Source organism: Schistocerca cancellata, chromosome 2 (assembly GCF_023864275.1).
Source record: "Schistocerca cancellata isolate TAMUIC-IGC-003103 chromosome 2, iqSchCanc2.1, whole genome shotgun sequence".
NCBI classification, from domain to species: domain Eukaryota; kingdom Metazoa; phylum Arthropoda; class Insecta; order Orthoptera; family Acrididae; genus Schistocerca; species Schistocerca cancellata.
In genome coordinates this window covers 1,018,068,171-1,018,093,936 of record NC_064627.1, presented here as the reverse complement: position 1 = coordinate 1,018,093,936, position 25,766 = coordinate 1,018,068,171, and the positions used below count along the sequence as shown (strand labels likewise).

The 25,766-nt window shown below is 45.3% G+C and overlaps 1 protein-coding gene across 1 annotated transcript in view; it reads left to right on the top strand.

Annotated features, from left to right (window-relative positions):
* Positions 1–21,568, top strand: part of LOC126160634 (extracellular serine/threonine protein CG31145-like) — a 224,883-nt gene extending 203,315 nt beyond the window's left edge. The window contains exon 7 of the mRNA XM_049916918.1: positions 18,296–21,568. Within this exon, the coding sequence (XP_049772875.1) occupies positions 18,296–18,533 (238 nt within the window). The 3' untranslated portion in view covers positions 18,534–21,568. The remainder of the gene's footprint in view (positions 1–18,295) is intronic.
* Positions 21,569–25,766: the final 4,198 nt, after the last annotated feature.

Genomic DNA, 25,766 nt, shown 5'->3' with positions numbered 1-25,766 from the left:
TCTGCGCAAGATACTTCACAAGGTGTAGAGGAGGGTACCTTTCGTATCCCTTCCTTGTTCCATTTGCGGATAGATTGTGGGAAGAATGATTGTCCACAAAACTTCATTTTTTCCTTTTGGTCACCAGTCACCTGGTTTGATACAGTCCGATAAAAATTCTTCTCCTCTAACCTCTCCATCTCTGAGTAGCACTTGCCTCTAGTATTTGTTAAATGCATTCCAATCTCAGTCCTCCTCTACAGTTTTTACTCTCTACAACTCCCTCTTTTAGTACCATAAAAGTTATTCCCTGATGTCTTAACACATGTCCTAACATCCGCTTCCTCCTTCTTATAATTGTTTCCCACATATGTCTATCCTGCGGAGATCTCCTCGTACCTTACCTTACCACTCTACCTAATTTTCAGTATTCGTCTGTAGCACAACATCTGAAACGCTTTGATTCTTTTCTTCTCACCTTCCCCTCTGTCCATGTTTCACTACCATGCACTGCTGTGCTCCGGAGGTACATTCTCAAATATTTCTTCCTCAAATTATAGCAGTAGCCTTCTTTTGGTCAGGAATGCCCTCTCTGTCTGTGCAAGTCTGCTATTTTATCCTTGCTTCGTTCGTCATGGACTGTTTCACTTCCAAGGTAGCAGAATTCCTTAACTTCTCTACTTCGAGTTTCCCAGTTTTGTTGTTAATTTTATCATTAATCTTATTTCTGCTGCTCCTCATTACTTTCGTATTTGTTCAATTTTCTCTCAATCCATGTTCAGTGCTCAGTACACAGTTCATTTACACTGAAGAGCCAAGAAACTGAAACACCTGCCTAATATCTACATCTACATCTACATACATGACTACTCTGCAATTCACATTTAAGTGCTTGGCAGAGGGTTCGTCGAACCACAATCATACTATCTCTCTACCATTCCACTCCCGAACAGCGCGCGGGAAAAACGAACACCTAAACCTTTCTGTTCGAGCTCTGATTTCTCTTATTTTATTTTGATGATCATTCCTACCTATGTAGGTTGGGCTCAACAAAATATTTTCGCATTCGGAAGAGAAAGTTGGTGACTGAAATTTCGTAAATAGATCTCGCCGCGACGAAAAAGTCTTTGCTGTAATGACTTCCATCCCAATTCGCGTATCATATCTGCCACACTCTCTCCCCTACTACGTGATAATACAAAACGAGCTGCCCTTTTTTGCACCCTTTCGATGACCTCCGTCAATCCCACCTAGTAAGGATCCCACACCGCGCAGCAGTATTCTAACAGAGGACGAACGAGTGTAGTGTAAGCTGTCTCTTTAGTGGACTTGTTGCATCTTCTAAGTGTCCTGCCAATGAAACGCAACCTTTGGCTCGCCTTCCCCACAATATTATCTATGTGGTCTTTCCAACTGAAGTTGTTCGTAATTTTAACACCTAGGTATTTAGTTGAATTGACAGCCTTGAGAATTGTACTATTTATCGAGTAATCGAATTCCAACGGATTTCTTTTGGAACTCATGTGGATCACCTCACACTTTTCGTTATTTAACGTCAACTGCCACCTGCCACACCATACAGCAATCTTTTCTAAATCGCTTTGCAACTGATACTGGTCTTCGGATGACCTTACTAGACGGTAAATTACAGCATCATCTGCGAACAACCTAAGAGAACTGCTCAGATTGTCACCCAGGTCATTTATATAGATCAGGAACAGCAGAGGTCCCAGGACGCTTCCCTGGGGAACACCTGATATCACTTCAATTTTACTCGATGATTTGCCGTCTATTACTACGAACTGCGAGCTTCCTGACAGGAAGGGTGTAGGGCCCCGCGAGCAGGTAGAGGCGCCGCAACAGGACATGGCGTCGACCCCACTAACGTCTGAAGTAGTGCTGGACGGAACTGATACCATGAATCCTGCAGGGCTGACCATAAATCCGTAAGAGTACGAGGGTGTGGAGATCACTTCTCAACAGCACGTTCCAAGGCATCCCAGATATGCTCAATAGTGTTCATGTCTGGGGAGTTCGGTAGCCACCAGAAGTGTTTAAACTTAGAAGAGTGATCCTTGAAACACTCTGTAGCAATTCTGGAGGTGTAGAGTGTCGCATTGCCCTGCTGGAATGCCCCAAGGCCGTCGGAATTCACAATGGACATAATGGATGCTGGTAATCAGGCAGGATGCTTATGTACGTCTCACCTGTCACAGTCGTTTCTAGATGTATCAGGTGTCCCATATCACTCCAACTGTACACCCCCCACTTAATTACAGAGTCTCCACCAGCTTTATCAGCCCCCTGCTGACATGCAGGGTCCATGGATTCATGAGTTTGTCTCCATACCCGTACACGTCCATCGGCTAGCTACGTTTTGGAACGAGACTCGTCTGACCAGGCAACATGTTTCAGAACATCAACAGTCCAACGTCGATGTTGACGGACCCAGGCGAGGGATAAAGCTTTGTTTCGCGCCGTCATCAGGGGTACACGAGTGGGTCTTCGGCTCCGAAGCCCCATATCGATGATGTTACATTGAATGGTTCGCACGTTGACACTTGTTGATGGTCCAGTATTGAAATCTGCAGAAATCTGAAGAAGGGTTGCACTTCTGTCATGTTGAACGAATCTTTTCAGTTCTCGTTGGTCCCGTTCTTGCAGGATGTTTCTCCGGCCAAAGTGAAGTCGGAGATTTGGTGTTTTACCGGATTCCTGATACTAACGGCACGCTCGTGAAATGGACGTACGGAAAAGTCACCATTTCATCGCTACCTCGAAGATGCTGTGTCCCACGGCTCGTGAGCCGAGTATAACACCACGTTCAAACTCACTTAAATCTTGATAACCTGCTGTTGTAGCAGCAGTAATCGATCTAACAACTGCGCCAGACACTTGTTATCTTATACACTCCTGGAAATTGAAATAAGAACACCGTGAATTCATTGTCCCAGAAAGGGGAAACTTTATTGACACATTCCTGGGGTCAGATACATCACATGATCACACTGACAGAACCACAGGCACATAGACACAGGCAACAGAGCATGCACAATGTCTGCACGAGTACAGTGTATATCCACCTTTCGCAGCAATGCAGGCTGCTATTCTCCCATGGAGACGATCGTAGAGATGCTGGATGTAGTCCTGTGGAACGGCTTGCCATGCCATTTCCACCTGGCGCCTCAGTTGGACCAGCGTTCGTGCTGGACGTGCAGACCGCGTGAGACGACGCTTCATCCAGTCCCAAACATGCTCAATGGGGGACAGATCCGGAGATCTTGCTGGCCAGGGTAGTTGACTTACACCTTCTAGAGCACGTTGGGTGGCACGGGATACATGCGGACGTGCATTGTCCTGTTGGAACAGCACGTTCCCTTGCCGGTCTAGGAATGGTAGAACGATGGGTTCGATGACGGTTTGGATGTACCGTGCACTATTCAGTGTCCCCTCGACGATCACCAGTGGTGTACGGCCAGTGTAGGAGATCGCTCCCCACACCATGATGCCGGGTGTTGGCCCTGTGTGCCTCGGTCGTATGCAGTCCTGATTGTGGCGCTCACCTGCACGGCGCCAAACACGCATACGACCATCATTGGCACCAAGGCAGAAGCGACTCTCATTGCTGAAGACGACACGTCTCCATTCGTCCCTCCATTCACGCCTGTCGCGACACCACTGGAGGCGGGCTGCACGATGTTGTGGCGTGAGCGGAAGACGGCCTAACGGTGTGCGGGACCGTAGCCCAGCTTCATGGAGACGGTTGCGAATGGTCCTCGCCGATACCCCAGGAGCAACAGTGTCCCTAATTTGCTGGGAAGTGGCGGTGCGGCCCCTACGGCACTGCGTAGGATCCTACGGTCTTGGTGTGCATCCGTGCGTCGCTGCGGTGCGGTCCCAGGTCGACGGGCACGTGCACCTTCCGCCGACCACTGGCGACAACATCGATGTACTGTGGAGACCTCACGCCCCACGTGTTGAGCAATTCGGCGGTACGTCCACCCGGCCTCCCGCATGCCCACTATACGCCCTAGCTCAAAGTCCGTCAACTGCACATACGGTTCACGTCCACGCTGTCGCGGCATGCTACCAGTGTTAAAGACTGCGATGGAGCTCCGTATGCCACGGCAAACTGGCTGACACTGACGGCGGCGGTGCACAAATGCTGCGCAGCTAGCGCCATTCGACGGCCAACACCGCGGTTCCTGGTGTGTCCGCTGTGCCGTGCGTGTGATCATTGCTTGTACAGCCCTCTCGCAGTGTCCGGAGCAAGTATGGTGGGTCTGACACACCGGTGTCAATGTGTTCTTTTTTCCATTTCCAGGAGTGTATAAGCGTTGCCGACCGCAACGCCGTATTCTGCCTGTTTACATGTCTCTGTATTTGAATAAGCATGCCTATACCAGTTTCTTTGGCGCTTCAGTGTAGTAAAGGTCCCGAGTTCGAGTCTCGGTCGGGCACACAGTTTTAATCTGCCAGGAAGTTTCATATCAGCGCACACTCCACTGCAGAGTGAAAATCTCATTCTGGAAACATCCCCCAGGCTGTGGCTAAGCCATGTCTCCGCAATATCCTTTCTTTCAGGAGTGCTAGTTCTGCAAGGTTCGTAGGAGAGCTTCTGTAAAGTTTGGAAGGTAGGAGACGAGGTACTGGCAGAAGTAAAGCTGTGAGTACCGGACGTGAGTCGTGCTTCGGTAGCTCAGTTGGTAGAGCACTTGCCCGCGAAAGGCAAAGGTCCCGAGTTCGAGTCTCGATCGGGCACACAGTTTTAATCTGCCAGGAAGTTTCATATCAGCGCACACTCCGCTGCAGAGTGAAAATCTCATTCTAGATTCTTCTATAGCTTTCACACTTATCCGTCCTTGCTATCTTTGGGAATGTGTGGATGATATTTTTCCGAAATTCTGTTTCACCAGTTTCATACATTTGATCCATTACGTATAAGCTCTAGCTTCTCTGATTTTCTCGTAGTGATCATTTCGTATTTGGGAGGACGCAATATGTCGCTTGACCTTTCTTGGAAGGTACGCTCTCGGAGTTACAAAAATAAACCTCGCGATGATACAACACTGCCGGAGAAACAAATGCAGTACGCTCAACGATACTGTTCAGTGGAATCAATTTATAACACAGGGATACTGAGGTGTTGTAGTGTTACTGATTCATTTGTCATCGTCTTCGGCGATCAGATGGCGCTACCGAGACCTGTTTGTGTGGCTTTTGTTTCGATTCTGCATGCAGTAACTGTGTTGAGTTTAGAGTCGAACAGTGTCTCCAAACATTCATTCTACGATACAAACGTGCCCTGCGAGTTGGTGAACAGCGTCAGCCGTTTGAACGGCATCGCACTGTGTCTCTGCCGGATGCTGGACGGACGTATGGACAGACTGCTGCACATGTTGGATACAATTTGGAGTATTCCCACAACAGTAGAACAGAATATAGTGGTCCGCGTGATACAGACACGCATCGAGAACGACGCACTGTGCGAGCAGCAGTGACCGATCGACCGTTATTCAGGGAAGAAACCCGTTAACGTGTTGCACCTATTGTGCCACCAATGACCATTGGCAACTGCTACAAGCAGGATTAAGATACTAAAATACGTTGCTAGTCTGGTTTGATACGGACCCCACACAGTTGAGCAATATAGCCGGATGGGTCACACATGTGATTTGTACAGGGTGTTTCAAAAATGACCGGTATATTTGAAACGGCAATAAAAACTAAACGAGCAGCGATAGAAATACACCGTTTGTTGCAATATGCTTGGGACAACAGTACATTTTCAGGCGGACAAACTTTCTAAATTACAGTAGTTACAATTTTCAACAACAGATGGCGCTGCAAGTGATGTGAAAGATATAGAAGACAACGCAGTCTGTGGGTGCGCCATTCTGTACGTCGTCTTTCTGCTGTAAGCGTGTGCTGTTCACAACGTGCAAGTGTGCTGTAGACAACATGGTTTATTCCTTAGAACAGAGGATTTTTCTGGTGTTGGAATTCCACCGCCTAGAACACAGTGTTGTTGCAACAAGACGAAGTTTTCAACGGAGGTTTAATGTAACCAAAGGACCGAAAAGCGATACAATAAAGGATCTGTTTGAAAAATTTCAACGGTCTGGGGACGTGACGGATGAACGTGCTGGAAAGGTAGGGCGACCGCATACGGCAACCACAGAGGGCAACGCGCAGCTAGTGCAGCAGGTGATCCGACAGCGGCCTCGGGTTTCCGTTCGCCGTGTTGCAGCTGCGGTCCAAATGACGCCAACGTCCACGTATCGTCTCATGCGCCAGAGTTTACACCTCTATCCATACAAAATTCAAACGCGGCAACCCCTCAGCGCCGCTACCATTGCTGCACGAGAGACATTCGCTAACGATATAGTGCACAGGATTGATGACGGCGATATGCATGTGGGCAGCATTTGGTTTACTGACGAAGCTTATTTTTACCTGGACGGCTTCGTCAATAAACAGAACTGGCGCATATGGGGAACCGAAAAGCCCCATGTTGCAGTCCCATCGTCCCTGCATCCTCAAAAAGTACTGGTCTGGGCCGCCATTTCTTCCAAAGGAATCATTGGCCCATTTTTCAGATCCGAAACGATTACTGCATCACGCTATCTGGACATTCTTCGTGAATTTGTGGCGGTACAAACTGCCTTAGACGACACTGCGAACACCTCGTGGTTTATGCAAGATGGTGCCCGGCCACATCGCACGGCCGACGTCTTTAATTTCCTGAATGAATATTTCGATGATCGTGTGATTGCTTTGGGCTATCCGAAACATACAGGAGGCGGCGTGGATTGGCCTCCCTATTCGCCAGACATGAACCCCTGTGACTTCTTTCTGTGGGGACACTTGAAAGACCAGGTGTACCGCCAGAATCCAGAAACAATTGAACAGCTGAAGCAGTACATCTCATCTGCATGTGAAGCCATTCCGCCAGACACGTTCTCAAAGGTTTCGGGTAATTTCATTCAGAGACTACGCCATATTATTGCTACGCATGGTGGATATGTGGAAAATATCGTACTATAGAGTTTCCCAGACCGCAGCGCCATCTGTTGTTGAAAATTGTAACTACTGTAATTTCGAAAGTTTGTCTGCCTGAAAATGTACTGTTGTCCCAAGCATATTGCAACAAACGGTGTATTTCTATCGCTGCTCGTTTAGTTTTTATTGCCGTTTCAAATATACCGGTCATTTTTGAAACACCCTGTAAGTAATCTCATTGGTAGACTGACTACATTTCCCTAGTATTCTACCCTTAAACCGAAGCAGCTGCCTGCTTTGCCCACGACTGAAGCTATCCCATCGTACCATGTCATGTCCCTGCAAAGCGTATACCCAGATATTTCTGAGTTGTCCGAGTCCAACTGCGACTCACTGTTTTTACAGTCACAAGACAGTAAGTTTTTCGTTTTGTAAAGTGCATAATCTTGCGTTGTCAAGGTGTGACTGAATATTTGTGCAGCTTCTTCCAGTCCATCCCGAGCGATGTCGCCTTGTGGTTATCACACTGAACTAGAATTGGAAGAACGACTGTTCTAACTCGCGTCTGACCACCTAGACATTTAGTTTTCTCGTAGCTTCCCTAAACCGCTCCAGGCAAATGCCAGGATGGTGCCTTCTAGAGGGCACGGCTGGTTTCCTTCTCCAAACCGAGACTCTGATCCGTCTCTAATGACCCATATATCGACGGGAGTTAAGCCCCAATCTTCCTTCCTTCTTTCTGACATCATTTTACGAGATTTTTGAGAGGGTGATGTATTCTAGAACAGTAGGATAGTTAATTCTAGAATAGTACTGACATCACTTTCCCAGACTTTTGAGAACGTGATGTATCCTAGAATATTATCTCATCTTGGCACTTCTGTCTCTAAGCTGGTCTTAGGTTGTGTTCCAAAAATGAACAGCATAGAGGCAGAAGTGATGAAACTTTCTGCAGGACCTGACCACCATTTTGCTGGACAATGCTCAAGCACGTACGGTGCAAGCTGTTACTGATTTGTTTGACTGATGTGGCTGCTAAGTGCTATACCACCTACTGCACTCCTCTGACTTCAGCCCTCGTAAGTTCAACTCGATTTCTAACATGAATGAAACACTTCACGGCATTCGCTTCAGAACTGCTACAAATTCGTCAGGCAATAGACCGATCGCTCGAACTGTCAACACAATTGGCACTGCTAAGAGTATCCCAAGACTTCCACATCGCTGGAAACGGGTTATACACAATGCTGGTGACTACTTTAAAGGTCTGTAAAACTTGAAACACTTATCTATTTTGTACGAGCTGTAAATAAATTGTTGCCACTATTAAAGTTCCAACCCTCGTATATAGTCTGAAATCCCCTTACATAAATAATGACACTACCGTATTCTGTTGGGGAGAAGAGGAGTTTGTGGCACAACTTGACAAGAAGAAGGGACCGGTTGGTAGGACATGTTCTGAGGCATCAAGGGATCACCAATTTAGTATTGGAGGGCAGCGTGGAGGGTAAAAATCGTAGAGGGAGGCCAAGAGATGAATACACTAAGCAGATTCAGAAGGATGTAGGTTGCAGTAGGTACTGGGAGATGAAGAAGCTTGCAAAGGATAGAGTAGCATGGAGAGCTGCATCAAACCAGTCTCAGGACTGAAGACCACAACAACCGTATTCTGCTTCGTCCCGATCCGCTCCAAGAGCAACTTTCAGGTTAACATGCTGTATGCAGGAAATTAACTGACGAATTTAAACGTAGTCTTCTTCCTTCGTTTCGCCCTCTTCATTCTTTGCGTGTTGTTTCTTCCTTTGTGCCCAGTATTCCTTCATTGTCTCTGACCTCGTTCTTCTCTTCCGAAGTGATGGGTTGTTGTTGTTATGGTCTTCAGTCCTGAGACTGGTTTGATGCAGCTCTCCATGCTACTCTATCCTGTGCAAGCTTCTTCATCTCCCAGTACCTACTGCAACCTACATCCTTCTGAATCTGCTTAGTGTATTCATCTCTTGGTCTCCCCCTACGATTTTTACCCTCCACGCTGCCCTCCAATACTAAATTGGTGATCCCTTGATGCCTCAGAACATGTCCTACCAACCGATCCCTTCTTCTGGTCAAGTTGTGCCACAAACTTCTCTTCTCCCCAATCCTATTCAATACTTCCTCATTAGTTATGTGATCTACCCATCTAATCTTCAGCATTCTTCTGTAGCACCACATTTCGAAAGCTTCTATTCTCTTCTTGTCCAAACTATTTACCGTCCATGTTTCACTTCCATACATGGCTACACTCCATACAAATACTTTCAGAAATGACTTCCTGACACTTAAATCTATACTCGATGTTAACAAATTTCTCTTCTTCAGAAACGCTTTCCTTGCCATTGCCAGGCTACATTTTATATCCTCTCCACTTCGACCATCATCAGTTATTTTGCTCCCCAAATAGCAAAACTCCTTTACTACTTTAAGTGTCTCATTTCCTAATCTAATACCCTCAACATCACCCGACTTAATTCGACTACATTCCATTATCCTCGTTTTGCTTTTGTTGATGTTCATCTTATATCCTCCCTTCAAGACACCATCCATTCCATTCAACTGCTCTTCCAAGTCCTTTGCTGTCTCTGACAGAATTACAATGTCATCGGCGAACCTCAACGTTTTTATTTCTTCTCCATGGATTTTAATACCTACTCCGAAATTTTCTTTTGTTTCCTTTACTGCTTGCTCAATATACAGATTGAATAACATCGGGGAGAGGCTACAACCCTGTCTTACTCCCTTCTTAACCACTGCTTCCCTTTCATGTCCCTCGACTCTTATAACTGCCATCTGGTTTCTGTACAAATTGTAAATAGCCTTTCGCTCCCTGTATTTCACCCCTGCCACCTTTAGAATTTGAAAGAGAGTATTCCAGTCAACATTGTCAAAAGCTTTCTCTAAGTCTACAACTGCTAGAAACGTAGGTTTGCCTTTCCTTAATCTTTCTTCTAAGATAACTCGTAAGGTCAGTATTGCCTCACGTGTTCCAGTATTTCTACGGAAATACATCTTGCTCACCAGATGGTAGAGTTTTGTCAGGACTGGCTCTCCCAAGGCCGTCAGTAGTTCCAATGGAATGTTGTCTACTCCGGGGGCCTTGTTTCGACTCAGGTCTTTCAGTGCTCTGTCAAACTCTTCACGCAGTATCGTATCTCCCATTTCGTCTTCATCTACATCCTCTTCCATTTCCATAATATTGTCCTCAAGTTCATCGCTCTTGTATAGACCCTCTATATACTCCTTCCACCTTTCTGCTTTCCCTTCTTTGCTTACAACTGGGTTTCCATCTGAGCTCTTGATGTTCATACAAGTGGTTCTCTTATCTCCAAAGGTCTCTTTAATTTTCCTGTAGGCAGTATCTATCTTACCCCTAGTGAGATAATCCTCTACATCCTTACATTTGTCCTCTAGCCATCCCTGCTTAGCCATTTTGCACTTCCTGTCGATCTCATTTTTGAGCCTTTTGTATTCCTTTTTGCCTGCTTCACTTGCTGCATTTTTATATTTTCTCCTTTCATCAATTAAATTCAATATTTCTTCTGTTACCCAAGGATTTCTACTAGCCCTCGTCTTTTTACCTACTTGATCCTCTGCTGCCTTCACTACTTCATCCCTCAAAGCTACCCATTCTTCTTCTACTGTATTTCTTTCCCCCATTCCTGTCAATTGTTCCCTTATGCTCTCCCTGAAACTCTGTACAACCTCTGGTTCTTTCAGTTTATCCAGGTCCCATCTCCTTAAATTCCCACCTTTCTGCAGTTTCTTCAGTTTTAATCTACAGGTCATAACCAATAGATTGTAGTCAGAGTCCACATCTGCCCCTGGAAATGTCTTACAATTTAAAACCTGGTTCCTAAATCTCTGTCTTATCATTATATAATCTATCTGATACCTTTTAGTATCTCCAGGGTTCTTCCATGTATACAGCCTTCTATCATGATTCTTAAACCAAGTGTTAGCTATGATTAAGTTGTGCTCTGTGCAAAATTCTACCAGGCGGCTCCCTCTTTCATTTCTTAGCCCCAATCCATATTCACCTACTACGTTTCCTTCTCTCCCTTTTCCTACACTCGAATTCCAGTCACCCATGACTATTAAATTTTCGTCTCCCTTCACTATCTGAATAATTTCTTTTATTTCATCATACATTTCTTCAATTTCTTCGTCATCTGCAGAGCTAGTTGGCATATAAACTTGTACTACTGTAGTAGGTGTGGGCTTCGTATCTATCTTGGCCACAATAATGCGTTCACTATGCTGTTTGTAGTAGCTTACCCGCACTCCTATTTTCCTATTCATTATTAAACCTACTCCTGCATTACCCCTATTTGACTTTGTGTTTATAACCCTGTAGCCACCTGACCGGAAGTCTTGTTCCTCCTGCCACCGAACTTCACTAATTCCCACTATATCTAACTTTAACCTATCCATTTCCCTTTTTAAATTTTCTAACCTACCTACCCGATTAAGAGATCTGACATTCCACGCTCCGATCCGTAGAACGCCAGTTTTCTTTCTCCTGATAACGACATCCTCTTGAGTAGTCCCCGCCCGGAGATCCGAATGGGGGACTATTTTACCTCCGGAATGTTTTACCCAAGAGGACGCCATCATCATTTAATCATACAGTAAAGCTGCATGCCCTCGGGAAAAATTACGGCCGTAGTTTCCCCTTGCTTTCAGCCGTTCGCAGTACCAGCACAGCAAGGCCGTTTTGGTTATTGTTACAAGGCCAGATCAGTCAATCATCCAGATTGTTGCCCTTGCAACTACTGAAAAGGCTGCTGCCCCTCTTCAGGAACCACACGTTTGTCTGGCCTCTCAACAGATACCCCTCCGTTGTGGTTGTACCTACGGTACGGCTATCTGTATCGCTGAGGCACGCAAGCCTCCCCACCAACGGCAAGGTCCATGGTTCATGGGGGGAGGGGGGGGGGAAGTGATGGGTATCAACTTAATTTTAAATCTGTCTCGGAACCTTGTTTTTTCGTCCTTAGTACTTATCTGAACTGTTCGATGGTGTCATGAGTTTCTTGTAATTTTTGATTCAATTAGGTTCTCTTCAGTTCTCGTAACCCAATTAGGTTTTGTTATACTGTTACGAAAGAAATCAAAAATTCCCTTAGTTAATGTATTTGAGTTCATTCTGAGATGATATTCGTAAAAATTTAGTGTCTTACTGCGCATAGTTCTGAGGGTTTCTCAGTTTTTTTTGTAGAGAGTTTCATTCTTGATGTGTACTATTACATCATTCTGAAATTTTATTCCTGTGCTTTTCTTAAAATTTTTCTTTCGTTTGGTTTTGACTGTCCTATCTGCCCTATGCGATTCATGGTTATGGTGGTGCTGCATGCAATGCTTCTGGCTTTATCACTGTTTTGTAATGCTTAATTTTGGACCCCAACGAAAGGGATTGCTTCTTGTACGTCTCCTTTTGTCAATTGGAAGGCCAATTCAAGTTTGTTTTTTTTCTGGATTCTTTCGCCTCGCGGGGTGTTGCATTCCAGTTAATCCATTCCTCCAGATACGTAGATTCTTTTACTATTTCTGTGTTCTATTCTTGGACTTTTAGATATTTATTTGGGTGTTTGTTGTTGATCATCATTTTAGTTTTTTTTTTTTTTTCAAAGTAAATGGTTCAAAAATGGCTCTGAGCACTATGGGACTTAACTTCTGTGGTCATCAGTCCCCTAGAACTTAGAACTACTTAAACCTAACTAACCTAAAGACATCACACACATCCATGCCCGAGGCAGGATTCGAATCTGCGACCGTAGTAGTCCCGCGGTTCCGAACTGTGCGCCTAAAGTAAATGGTAAAACCTGTTTTAGCTGCTTGTTTCTCTAGTTCAGGGATTTGTTCCTTTGCTTCCTCTATTGTTTCAGAAAGCAGGCAGATGATCTACAAAGGCAATTGAGTTGATATTGACAGTTTTCTTTATGTAGCCCAGTCTTTATGATTTTGTTCCATTGTCCGACTACTTTCTCAAGTGCGCAATTGAACTATTTAAACGTATTATACAGGGTGTTCGAAAATTTCCGTTACAAACTTCTAAGACTTGCAGAGGGGAGTGGCTGTATAATATTTTGAGTAGGAACCAATGTCGGAAACGTACCGTTTCCGTTCTACGAATGTTTCAGTCCATATGTTTAACTCATCCACTTTTGCTTGAGAAACTGCGTTAGGCGTGACATAATACATTAGGTAACAATTTGAAAAGAAACATAACGAAAGTTCCATTTATTATTTAAGCACATTTGTTTATATTAACACTTAAACATTACTAGTTTACATTATTCCAAACCAAAAAAGAGCCCATACAGAACTATACAGATGCAATACAACAGCAGCTCGCTGTGGCGACCACCAACGTTATTACAGAACTTTACCTACGAAGCATGTTCTGGTACACTCTCCACCCCACCTGACGTCGTTTTAGTTTCTAGTTCAGCGTCCAGAACTCGTGTCAGCCGATCTTCCTCTGTCTCTACAGGAGTCTCGTAAATTAAACGTTGCATACGACCCCACAACAAGTAGTCCATAGGAGTTAAATCCGGCGATGGCGGCGACCACGTGGTTTGATCACCTCGGTCTGTCCATCTTCCTCCATACCGAGTGTTGAAATGTCTCCGAACTGCACTTGAGAAGTGAAGCTGTGCACCGTCTTACTGAAACGACATTTCCTGATGGATATTCAGTGGCACAGCTTTCAGGAATATGTTTTGTAGGAAGATAAAGTGCTCGCATCTCGTGGTCGTGCGGTAGCGTTCTCGCTTCCCACGCCCGGGTTCCCGGGTTCGATTTCCGGCGGGGTCAGGGAGTTTCTCTGCCTCGTGGTGGCTGGGTGTTGTGTGCTGTCCTTAGGTTAGTTAGGTTTAAGTAGTTCTAAGTTCTAGGGGACTTATGACCACAGCAGTTGAGTCCCATAGTGCTCAGAGCCATTTGAACCATTTTTTTTTTTTTTGAAGATCAAGTATGCAGGATCAGTTAGCTTGATTGGAAGGAGGTGCAGCCCAATCACATACTCGCCCACACGTTAATACCAGACAGGTGCTGAATTCCCTGAACATGCGTGGCACGAGGGTTTTCGTCTGCCCAGACATGGGTGTTTGGCGAATTCAGAACACAGTCCCTCGTGAACTTACATTCACCTGTAAACAGGACTCGAAGTGGAAACAAGGATGTGTCGACGCAGTGGTGGAAGAGCCGCATGTAGTAGCCAACGCGTTGTGGAAAATCTTGTGGACCCATAGCGTGTACCCTTTATAAATCGTAGTTGTAAATAGTGCGGATGTAATTGTGGCTCACGCAGAACGGCCCAGACAATAGTGTGACTATACCCACTGCACGCGCAATTGTTCGAGTAGTCGTTGACGTGTTCTCTTCAACGCGATACAGTACATCTACTTGCTATTCGGGCGTGCCGTGTTGCCATGGAGCACCACACTCCTGCCTCCTCGTGGAGAAGGTACCTGTTTCTCGGAGCCGCTGCTGACTTGGGCAAAAAGTTTGTGCGATGGCGTACTACGTTGAGGAAAACGTTTGTCATATAGCCGACTAGCAGGTCTTCCGCCACCTCGAGCTTCGCCACACACAAGGAGCATGCCTGTGTATTCCGAAGATGTGTACCAAACCATGGCTGCTGTACCTGAGACGCACATGCATTGAATAGATCTCGCAGCAAGACAGACGTTAAGTGACATAATGCGATCGTCTTACGTAGTACACGTCATTCTATCTACGCTATTGCATACCAAGACGAGCAACAATGAGACTTTTCTCTTTGCCTCAGCAGACTTGGCCGCGTTACACATCTGAACTGAAAAGATCGTAGAATGGAAAAGGTACGTTTGCGGATATGGGTTCCTGTTGAAATTATTATGTACTCACTCCATTTTACAAGCCCTGGATGTTTGCCACGGGACTATCACAACACCCTGTATAAAACAGTTCTGATAAGTCCAATAAATGCACAACGAGTAAAATTTATTTTTTATTTGGATTCTTCCTGGTGTTGAAGTTTTAATGGCCAGCAGTGGATTATCAAAGAGCAGTATGTGTCTCTGTCACCATCCGAACATCTACGTCTACGTGATTACTCTGCTATTCACAATAAAGTGCCTGGAAAAGGGTTCAATGAACCACTTTCAAGCTGCCTCTCTACCGTTCCATTCTCGAAAGGCGCGCGGGAAAAACGAGCACTTAAATTTTTCTTTGCGAGCCCTGATTTCTCTTATTTTATCGTGATGATCATTTCTCCCTATGTAGGTGGGTGCCAACAGAATGTTTTCACAATTGGAGGAGACTGCCACTCCAGTTCACGTATCATGGTTCAAATGGCTCTGAGCACTAGGGGACAACATCTGAGGTCATCAGTCCCCTAGAACTTAGAACTACTTAAACCTAACTAACCTAAGGACATCACACACATCCATGCCCGAGGCAGGATTCGAACCTGCGACCGTAGCGGTCGCGCGGTTCCAGACTGAAGCGCCTAGAACCGCTCGGCCACACCGGCCGGCACGCATCGTGACTGTGGCACTATCTCCCCTATTTCGCGATAATACAAAACGAGCCGCCCTTCTTTGAACTTTTTCGATTTCATCCGTCAGTCCCACCTGATACGGATCCCACACCGCACAGTAGTACTCCAGAATATGGCGGACAAGTGTGGTGTAAGCAATTCCCTTAGTAGACCTGTTACACCTTCTAAGCGTTCTGCCAGTGAATCACAGTCTTTGATTTGCTCTACCCACAACATTATCTATGAGATAGTTCCAATTTAGGTTATTTGTAATTGTAATCCCCAAGTATTTAGTTGAATTTGCAGCCTTCAGGTTTGTGTGACTTATCGCGTGATCGAAATGTAGCGGATTACTTTTAGCACTCATGTGAATAACTGCACACTTTTCTTTATTCAGGGTCAATTGCCACTTTTCGCACAATAGAGATATCTTATCTAAATCATATTGCAATTCGTTTTGGTCATCGGATGTCTTTACAAGAAGGTAAATGACAGCATCATCTGCAAACAATCTAAGAGGGTTGCTCAGATTGTCTCCTATGTCGTTAATATACACGGCGGTCCACTGATCGTGACCGGGCCAAATATCTCACGAAATAAGCGTCAAACGAAAAAACTACAAAGAACGAAACTTTTCTAGCTTCAAGGGGGGAAACCACATGGTGCTATGGCTGGCCCGCTGGATGGCGCTGCCATAGGGCAAATGGATATCAACTGCGTTTTTTTTTTTTTTAAATAGGAACCCCCATTTTCAATTAAATATTCGTGTATTACGTAAACAAATATGAATGTTTTAGTTGGACCACTTTTTTCGCTTTGTGATGGATGGCGCTGTAATAGTCACAAACATATGGCTCACAATTTTAGACGAACAGTTGGTAACAGGTAGGTTTTTTAAGATAAAATACGGAACGTAGGTACGTTTGAACATTTTATTTCGGTTGTTCCAATGTAATACATGTACCTTTGTGAACTTATCATTTCTGAGAACACATGCTGTTACAGCGTGATTACCTGTAAATACCACATTAATGCAATAAATGCTCAAAATTATGTCCGTCAACCTCAATGCATTTGGCAATACGTGTAACGACATTCCTCTCAACAGCGGGTAGTTCGCCTTCCGTAATGTTCGCACAGGCATTGACAAGTCACTGACGCATATTGTCAGGCGTTGTCGGTGGATCACGATAGCAAATATCGTTCAACTTTCCCCACAGAAAGAAATCCGGTGACGTCAGATCCGGTGAACGTGCGGGCCATGGTATGGTACTTCGACGACCAATCCACCTGTCATAAAATATGCTATTCAATACCGCTTCATCCGCACGCGAGCTATGTACCGGACATCCATCATGTTGGAAGTACATCGCCACTCTGTCATCAAACATCTTGTATTAACATCGCTAGAACATTACGTAGGAAATCAGCATACATTGCACCATTTAGATTGCCATCGATAAAATGGGGGCCAGTTATCCTTCCTCCCATAATACCGCACCATACATTAACCAGCCAAGGTCGCTGATGTTCCACTTGTCGCAGCCATCGTGGATTTTCCGTTGCCCAATAGTGCATATTATGCCTTTTACGTTACCGCTGTTAGTGAATGACGCTTCGTCGCTAAATAGAACGCGTGCAAAAAATCTGTCATCGTCCGGTAATTTCTCTTTTGCCCAGTGGCAGAACTGTACACGACGTTCAAAGTTCTAGCAATGCAATTCCTGGTGCATAGAAATATGGTACGGGTGCAATTGATGTTGTTGTAGCATTCCCAATACCGACGTTTTTGAGATTCCCGATTCTCGCGCAATTTGTCTGCTACTGATGTACGTATTAGCAGCGACAGCAGCTACAACACCTACTAGGGCATCATCATTTGTTGCAGGTCGTAGCTGACGTTTCACATGTGGCTGAACACTTCCTGTTTTCTTAAATAACATAACTATCCGGCGAATGGTCCGGACACTTGGATGATGTCCAGGATACCGAGCAGCATACATAGCACACGTCCGTTGGGCAGTTTGATCACAATAGCCATACATCAACACGATATCGACCTATTACGCAATTGGTAAACGGCCCATTTTAACACAGGTAATGTATCCTGAAGCAAATACCGTCCGCACTGGCGGAATGTTACGTGATACCACGTACTTATGCGTTTGTCACTATCACAGCGCCATCTATCACAAAGCGAAAAAAGTAGTCCAACTATAATATTCATATTTCTTTACGTACTACACGAATATGTAATAAAAATGGGGGTTCCTATTTTTTAAAAAAGTGCAGTTGATATCCGTTTGACCTGTGGCAGCGCCATCTAGCGGGCCAACCACGGCGCCATCTGATTTCCCCCTTCAAGCTAGACGAGTTTCGTTATTTGTAGTTTTTTCGTTTGATGTTTATTTCGTGAGTTATTTGGCCCGGTCACTATCAATGGACCACCCTGTAGATCAAGATCAATAGAGGACCTATAACACTTCCTTTGGGGAAAGCCTGATATTATTTTTGTTTTACTCGATGTCTTACGGTCTATTACTACGAACTGTGACCTTTCTGACAGGAAATTACGAATCCAGTAGCACAACTGAGGCGATATTCCATAGGCACGCAGTTTGGTTAGAAGACGCTTCTGATTGTGAGGAACGGTGTCGAACCATCCTAGTGTGTGTGTGTGTGTGTGTGTGTGTGTGTGTGTGTGTGTGTGTGTATGCGTATGTATTCGCCACTGACGGCGACGTGTGTGCCCGGCAGGTACCACAACGGCCCCCGCAAGCTGAGCGACGCGATGCGGGACGCGATGCAGAAGGACCCAGTGGCGCCGGTACTGTGGGAGCCACACCTCGCCGCGCTGGACCGCCGTGTGCGCATCGTGCTGCAGGCCGTGCGCGACTGCGTTGCCCGGGACGACGCCGTCGAGGCGGTGGTGCGCAACGACGCTGACGGCGACGCCGCCGACGCCGCCCCCGCCGCCCCCGCAAGCGGCTCCTAGCGGCGGCGCGCGCGGCGGCGGCTGCGGCAGCGCCAGCGGAGGCGCCTGCACCCGTAGCCGCCCCCGCGCACCACCCCTCGGACAGCCGACAGTCGTCGGACACTATGTGTTTACAGTGGACTCTGCTCTCGTGTGATGGTCGTCGCAAAAGTAAACAACAACCTAGGGACCACGCTGCTTCCATAGCGCCCGCTCCAAAACTCGTGTCCTACTCTTTCTCTACAGCTACACTGAGTTTCACCAGTTCTCTGCTGAACCTGTAAATGTACATGTGTACACACGACACGAGATGCGTGCTTTTTTTCTACCGACCAATTCCCAACAAAGAAGGGGAACTTCGCCATATCTAAACTGACATATACCGCTCAGAATATTTCACACAAATGTTCCTAAACGCAAATCACAGCGTTAACGCATACGATACAGCTAGTCCTGTACGCTTTTTGGTCTGCAAGTAAATGCCGTATTATCCTCCGCATTGCGTACAAGAAAGCAACGAACTCTCCGCCGGCTCTTCTCTCTAGCCAGTACGAACTGATACGCACAGTATAACTCGACCTCTTTGCTAGGAATGCAGCGAGCGTAACGATCGCCTCCTAGGTCCGGGGAGAAGTGTAATGGGAACAAGCCCCGCCTTCTTCTCGTAGGACATGCAGCACAATGAAAATAACGTTGCATTCATAGAGCCTACCAAAATGCTACGATCTGTGACACTGTTTTCTAGGAAAAGTTGACAATGGCGGAAACACTCCGTACAAGCGCGAAGTCATCTAACTTCATTCGACTCCTTCGCTCCCAGAAAAGTGCCAAGTTATACTGTGCGTAGTGTAGTTTCATTTGTAAATGCACACTCTTTGCCGATTCACAAACTTTCCCCGCCAGTGACAAGACCAGCTGATATCACAAGCTCTTTACCCTTCTTGGTCGTGACGCACCAAGGACTGAAGACACTTGTGGTGACGTGTTTAATAAACATGTATTACCAACGACGCTAAAGAAGTAATTGCAATCCAAACAAATCTTCTGACTCACAATGTTTAGGGACTCATTTGACTACGAGATAATTCTATTACGTCCCTATTATACAGAATGTTCCATAAAAACATGAAGAACATGAGAAATGCAGAAATAAGAAAAGCATGTCCGTAAAGATGGCCTCTAAAATGCATGCTTGAAGAGGTATGATCACTTGTTCATCTTTGATACTGTGAAATAGTTCTCTTCTACTGCAAGGTCTTAGCTATCCAAATTTGAGGAAGAAGTATTGACCAAAACTAGGAAAACATTTCCAGTAAATGTGGGCTCTAAGATGAATACCTTAAGAGCTATGAGTAATTGTTCGTCTCCGCTAGTGTGAAAAACATCTCTTCTACTGAACAGGTCCTCATAGCTCTTAAGGTATGCGTTTCAGAATCCATGTTTATTGGAAATTTTTTCCTTGTTTTGGTCCATACTACCTCTTCCAAAAATAGAAAAAGCAAAGAGCTTGCAGTAGAAGAGATGTGTTTCGTATCAAGGTCAAGTACTCATACCTCTCAAGATAATCTTTAAAGCCTCTGCTCATTAGACTTTTTTTCTTGTTTTCGTGTAACGTGTGTCAGTGATTATTTTGGGTGGGTGTATATCGTGCCATACACAGGAAAATTCACCTAGCCATAACGTCGTCTTAGATACCAAATAAACACAGATACATTTCTCTCTTCCATACCTTTTACTCCGCAATACAATGAGAAATCTTGAAAAGTCCTAAGCAGTTGCAGACTGGCTTTCTGTAGATTGCAACTCTTCTAAATACTTAATTAAGACGGAGATTCTCCTATCAGTCCACGCGTTGTTGCGCTTCAAGTACAATGCAAAACAATAAAAAAACTGCAAAAGGAGCATGGTTCAACCGAAGTATCAGTCTATCGTTAAAGCGATATCAAAATTACGAAAAATAGTTATCAGTGCCACTGTATCGATATGGCTTCCAAGGCGACACTTACAGACGTGGTAAGCAATATGTAATTAGTAAGGAACACCGCATGGTTCACGACACATACTCCCACAAGATGTACAAAAGAGACAGACAAAAACAAAGTATTTCTTTAATATTATATCGTGCTGAATGCTCAACAAAATAGTGAAAGAATACTCTGAAAAATTTATAACAACTTCCTCGTCTAGTCTACTGATCTATGACTTTTTGCGAATTGTTACCAGAAACCAGAAGCCATTGTCTTTGAGCGAAGCAATGCGGACAGATAATACAGCTATATGTGTACTCTTAGGCCTTTTTCGTTCGTGACGCTACAGTGTAGTCCCTCCAGGCCCATATTTGAATCACAACAACATGCTGTCACAGTAAAGTAATGGAAAAGGCTACAGTTAACTTTTAACTGTGGCCACTTTAAAACTATTGTTTAAAGACTTTTATGGGTTCCAGAAACAGTCAAACATTATCTGAGTGAGTGTTCCAGTTCTTCGTTCTCAGTGACTCAATTGCAGGACGGTATATTGCAGCGTGATTCGTCATTGGTCGCTTTACAGCAGATTACATATCATACACTGATAAGTTTGTGAGACAATAGTGTGTGAAACGTCCTTCTACACTATTTGTTAGTTCCAAGAACTGTTTCATACGGCCTGAATAGAAGGGCCATCAGTGGCTGTGACAATATGGTGATTTGCGACTATTATCCGGTGGTTTTTCCTTTTTTGGTACGTGGACAATGAGACGCCTGTGGTTATTCAATATGTAGGCCTGATAGTGCTTCATCTGTTAAAGCCAGCAGTCAGTCGAATGTTTGCGGAAAAATGAGTATAACGTTACCGCTTAGCCAGTGCCGTGAAGATGCATCCGAGCAGATGTCTAAAGCTGTCAGCATTATGTGAAGATCTGTTATTTTTGTTGTTACATTGGTCTGTGTACATAACACGGTTAAATTATGTTGAAATATAACTGTTAATTGTGTGAAAATTACAATGCAAGCCTATATTCATGTTCTGTTGGGAAACTGACCTTGTTTAATAACAAATAAAGCTGTTGTACAGAATTACCTGCAGTTTAAATGTTTTATGTATTGTTGTTTCGCTTAACAGAAATGATATAAACCCTTCGAACAAGCTACACGCAATTTCCAGGAACATCGGCTAGGAATGAACAGTCTGAGTATTGTGATTCTTCAGTTTCTCCCGGCGTATTTGTTGCTCGAACAGTCCACGGGTATACTGCCGGTTCATAGTGTCCAACGGGCCCAATGTTTCGGCGATCAGACATGTCGTCAGGTGCGCTGACGAACTGAGCTCATGAGGGCGGGCGGCCGATTTAAATCCCCTCCCCCCGCGGGCCGCTCTCTTCGCCGTCCGCGCCCGCGCGCCGGCGGTCGCGAAGACGTGGGCGTCGGAATCTGTCGTAGCGTCGATGTGCTTGCTACGTCCGCCCTGGTCGCCAGTTCGTACTTTTTGCTGAGAGTCTTCTTAATAACATTCACCGCCGGGTCCCAAGCCTTGCTGAGATTGTAGCCGCAATCTCGGTTGATAAGATCTTCCCTGGGGCGAATTTCGATAGCCTCCCTTATAACGCTGTCCCTCAGCAAGAAGTACGAACTGGCGACCAGGGCGGACGTAGCAAGCACATCGGCGCTACCACAGATTCCGATGCCAACGTTTTCGCGACCGCCGGCGCGCGGGTGCGGACGGCGAAGAGAGCGGCGCGCGGGGGAGGGGATTTAAATCGGCTGCCCGCCCTCAGGAGCTCAGTTCGTCAGCGCACCTGACGATGGCGACATGTCTGATCGCCGAAATATTGGGCCCGTTGGACACTATGAACCGGCAGTATACCCGTGGACTGTTCGAGCAGTCTGAGTATTGGTTCTGTGTTTTGTTGAAAATTGGACCGTCATGGAGAGAGCGGAATGGTCTCGTTAGCACGACCTTCTTCATACCTACTTGAATACACTGGATATCTCTTAAAGGAGTTTTTACGCAAATAGTCTTACTTTTTGTCAAAAGTGCAGTGTCCATAAATGTTGAAGCCAGGTATCAAATCAGTACGTATATCAAATTTCAGGACTGATTAAGAAGCTATACTATAAGACAAAAAAAGACACACCACGGAGGAATTATCGGAATAGCATGGTAATCGGTTGATGCGATGTACATGCTCAGTAATGCTTTGGCCCTCCTCCGAACCATACACAATCTGTTATTCGGCTTGGCACTGCCTGATAGAGGTCCTGGATGTCCTCCTGAGGGGAATTCGTCCCTTTTGGCTCGTTAGGTCGTCAAAATCCCGAGCAGGTTGAGGGGTCCTGTCCATAACGCTTCAAACGTCCTGAATTGGTGAGAGATCTAGCGATCTTGCTGGCCAAGGAAGAGTTTGACAAGCACGAAGATAAGCTGTAGAAACCCTCGCCCTGTGCAGACGCACCTTATCTTGCTGGAATTGAAGCCCAGGACATCTTGCTATGAAGGGAAACATAACGAGGCGTAGAATCTTTGACGTACCGCTGTGCTGTAAGGGTGCCGTGGATGACAACCAGAGGTGTCCTATTACGAAAAGAAATGGCACCCCAGACCATCATTCCTGGTTGTCGAACCGTACGGCGGGCAAACGGTTAGATTGGTATCCCACCGGTGTCCCGGGCGTCTCCAGAGACGTCTTCGGCCTGGAATCTCATTGACTGGAATATAATTGTCTTAACGATGAGTCCCGCTTCGAACTGAGCCCCGACGACCAGCGAAGATGTGTCTCGAGAACCTCTGGACAGTGGTGGGATGCCAACCCAGTTGTTGCCCGCGGTACGGCTCGACAATCAGGAGTGATGGTCTGGTTGCCATTTTTTTTCATAGTACGACCCCTCAGTCTGTGGCATTCTCACAGCAGTACGTCGACGACATTCTGCTCCCCGTTTCATTGCCCTTCAAGCAAGCCATCCTGTGCTTACATTTCAGCAACATAATCCCCGCCAGAAAACGACGAAAGTTTCTGCTGCTTGCCTTCATCCTTGCCAAACCGTATCTTGGCCAGCAAGGTCGCCGGAATTCTCCCCAATTGAGAAAGTTTGGAGCATTATTGTCAGTGTCCAAGAATAAGCTCTGAGTTTTGACGATCTAACGCGCCATTTGGACGGAATTCTGCACGACATCCCTCAGCAGAACAGCCGACAACACTAGCAGTCAATATCAAGCCGAATAACTGCTTGAATAAGGACCAGGGGTGGACCAATGCGTTATTGACTTGCTCAATTTGTGAAGCTCCTTCTCTTGAATAAATCATCAAGTTTTTCTAAAATTGTTATCATTTGTTTGAACATATTCATCACATCTACCGATTTCAGTCCCATTCGGATAATTCCTTCGTGGTGCGTCGTTACTTTTTCTTATCTTAGACTGCATGAAGACACATTTCGCATGTGCTAAATAATCGGTCCTTACCATTCAGACTTAAAATCATACATAGACAGGAAAACAGAAAAACAGAAAAAGCATTAAAACAGAGACTGTCATGACTATGGTCATTTTGAAACACTAGTGTTCATTTTGAGGAGATGGTGTCCGCCTGAATAACAATCCAGGTAGATTAGTAAGTCTGACTTCTAGTACAATGAGTGTTCTTTCTTTCTTTTGCTTGTGCCGTGTTTCTCGCGGATACGCAGGGTCGGCATGGTTAATTGGATGTGGCAACATTAGTTGAAGGGGTGCCAGATGCGCTTCCTGCCGCCACCCCATATCCCCCGGGAAGGAATTAGTGTACCCCAACTGTCTGCGACTAGTGTAATCCAAGGAAGAGTGCGAAAGTGTTCAGATGTCTGCGAGCCGTGTAACTGAGGCGGGACGTGGGGACCACCCCGGTATTCGCCTAGGGGTGTGTGGAAAACCGCCTAAAAACCACATCCAGGCTGGCCGGCACACCGGCCCTCGTCGTTAATCCGCCGGTCGGATTCGATCCGGAGCCGGCGCGCCTACCCGAGTCCAGGAAGCAGCGCGTTAGCGCACTCGGCTAACCTGGCGGGTTGTAAATGCATCCACAGAGCTCGTAACAAAACATCAGTATTTTTTTTATTAGCTTGGAAACAAAGAACAAACATAATATTAATGATAAACACAAGCTTTAGTCCAGACGGAGCGAACAATAGAGATAAGGACAGTAAGAGAGAATCGTATGGAAAATGTATAAACTATTATTGGTTGTCAGTTTGCAATATGTATTTCTCTCCCAGTGACCCATTGTACAAAGGCGGATAATGATAGAAAAGAACACTGATCGTGTTAAGGAAGGCATGTCTGCAATGGATTACCTCGGCAGTTAATGCTGATGACTAAGCCAAATTGGTGAATCTACGCTAGCGATTCCTTATTTCATTAACTTGCTGTTTTTTCCAACATTGTGAATATATTGCGACTGAGAAAATCAAACAAGAACTGTGTGGATAAAGGGAATAAGCTGAAAAATTTCTTGTACTTCACTTTAATCACGTCCACCACAATAATAATGTAGTAAGCACAGGTTTCAAATCACATAAAGAAAATCTAGCTTATTTTCTTAAAAAAAATAAACACTCTCCTTACGCAATTGTATATTTATTTTTTCCAGTGTGAGAGAGAGATTTTGTAATAGCTCCTAGTCCGTTAACGGTCCACACCCCACTATCTGATCAACAGTATCTGGGACAACCTGAATTGATTGCTGCAGTCTATCCAAAATTATTCTAGCACTGACAGCAATGAATCTCACGTGACAGGCCCATGCTGCTTTCCACCAATACTACGCTACTTGCAGACGCAGAAAATGCCGGAAGTTGCCAAACCTTCACCCCACACCACAAAACTTCCCGCTTGCAGTGAGCTTCAGCTGCAGTCAGCTTGCTGTCACGTGTGTGTTCGTTTTTGCGGATATACGAGTTATTCTTTTACTTGTTGTTACTGTTATTCGTTGTTACTGCTGTTCATTGCGTGATACTCAACGGTGTCAGCTGAAGTTCGTCGGACGTTACTAGGGGACAAGTTCGACGTCGTCTTCCTGGCCAAAAAATTGCCGTACGACGGCAGTCTAGAGAAATGGTTTGCGCTTTACGTGCCTACTTTGAAAATGAAAAACTTAATGGTGATCGGCTGTTCTCCGCTAACGAAGTAATCGTCAGAACTCCTGCAGCTTTGGAAAAAAACAAAAACACTCTCGTAAAGATCGGAAAGGAAGTGTTCGACAAAAAAAATTAAGCTCAAGAACTGTCGAAACTTAGCACCCCTGAG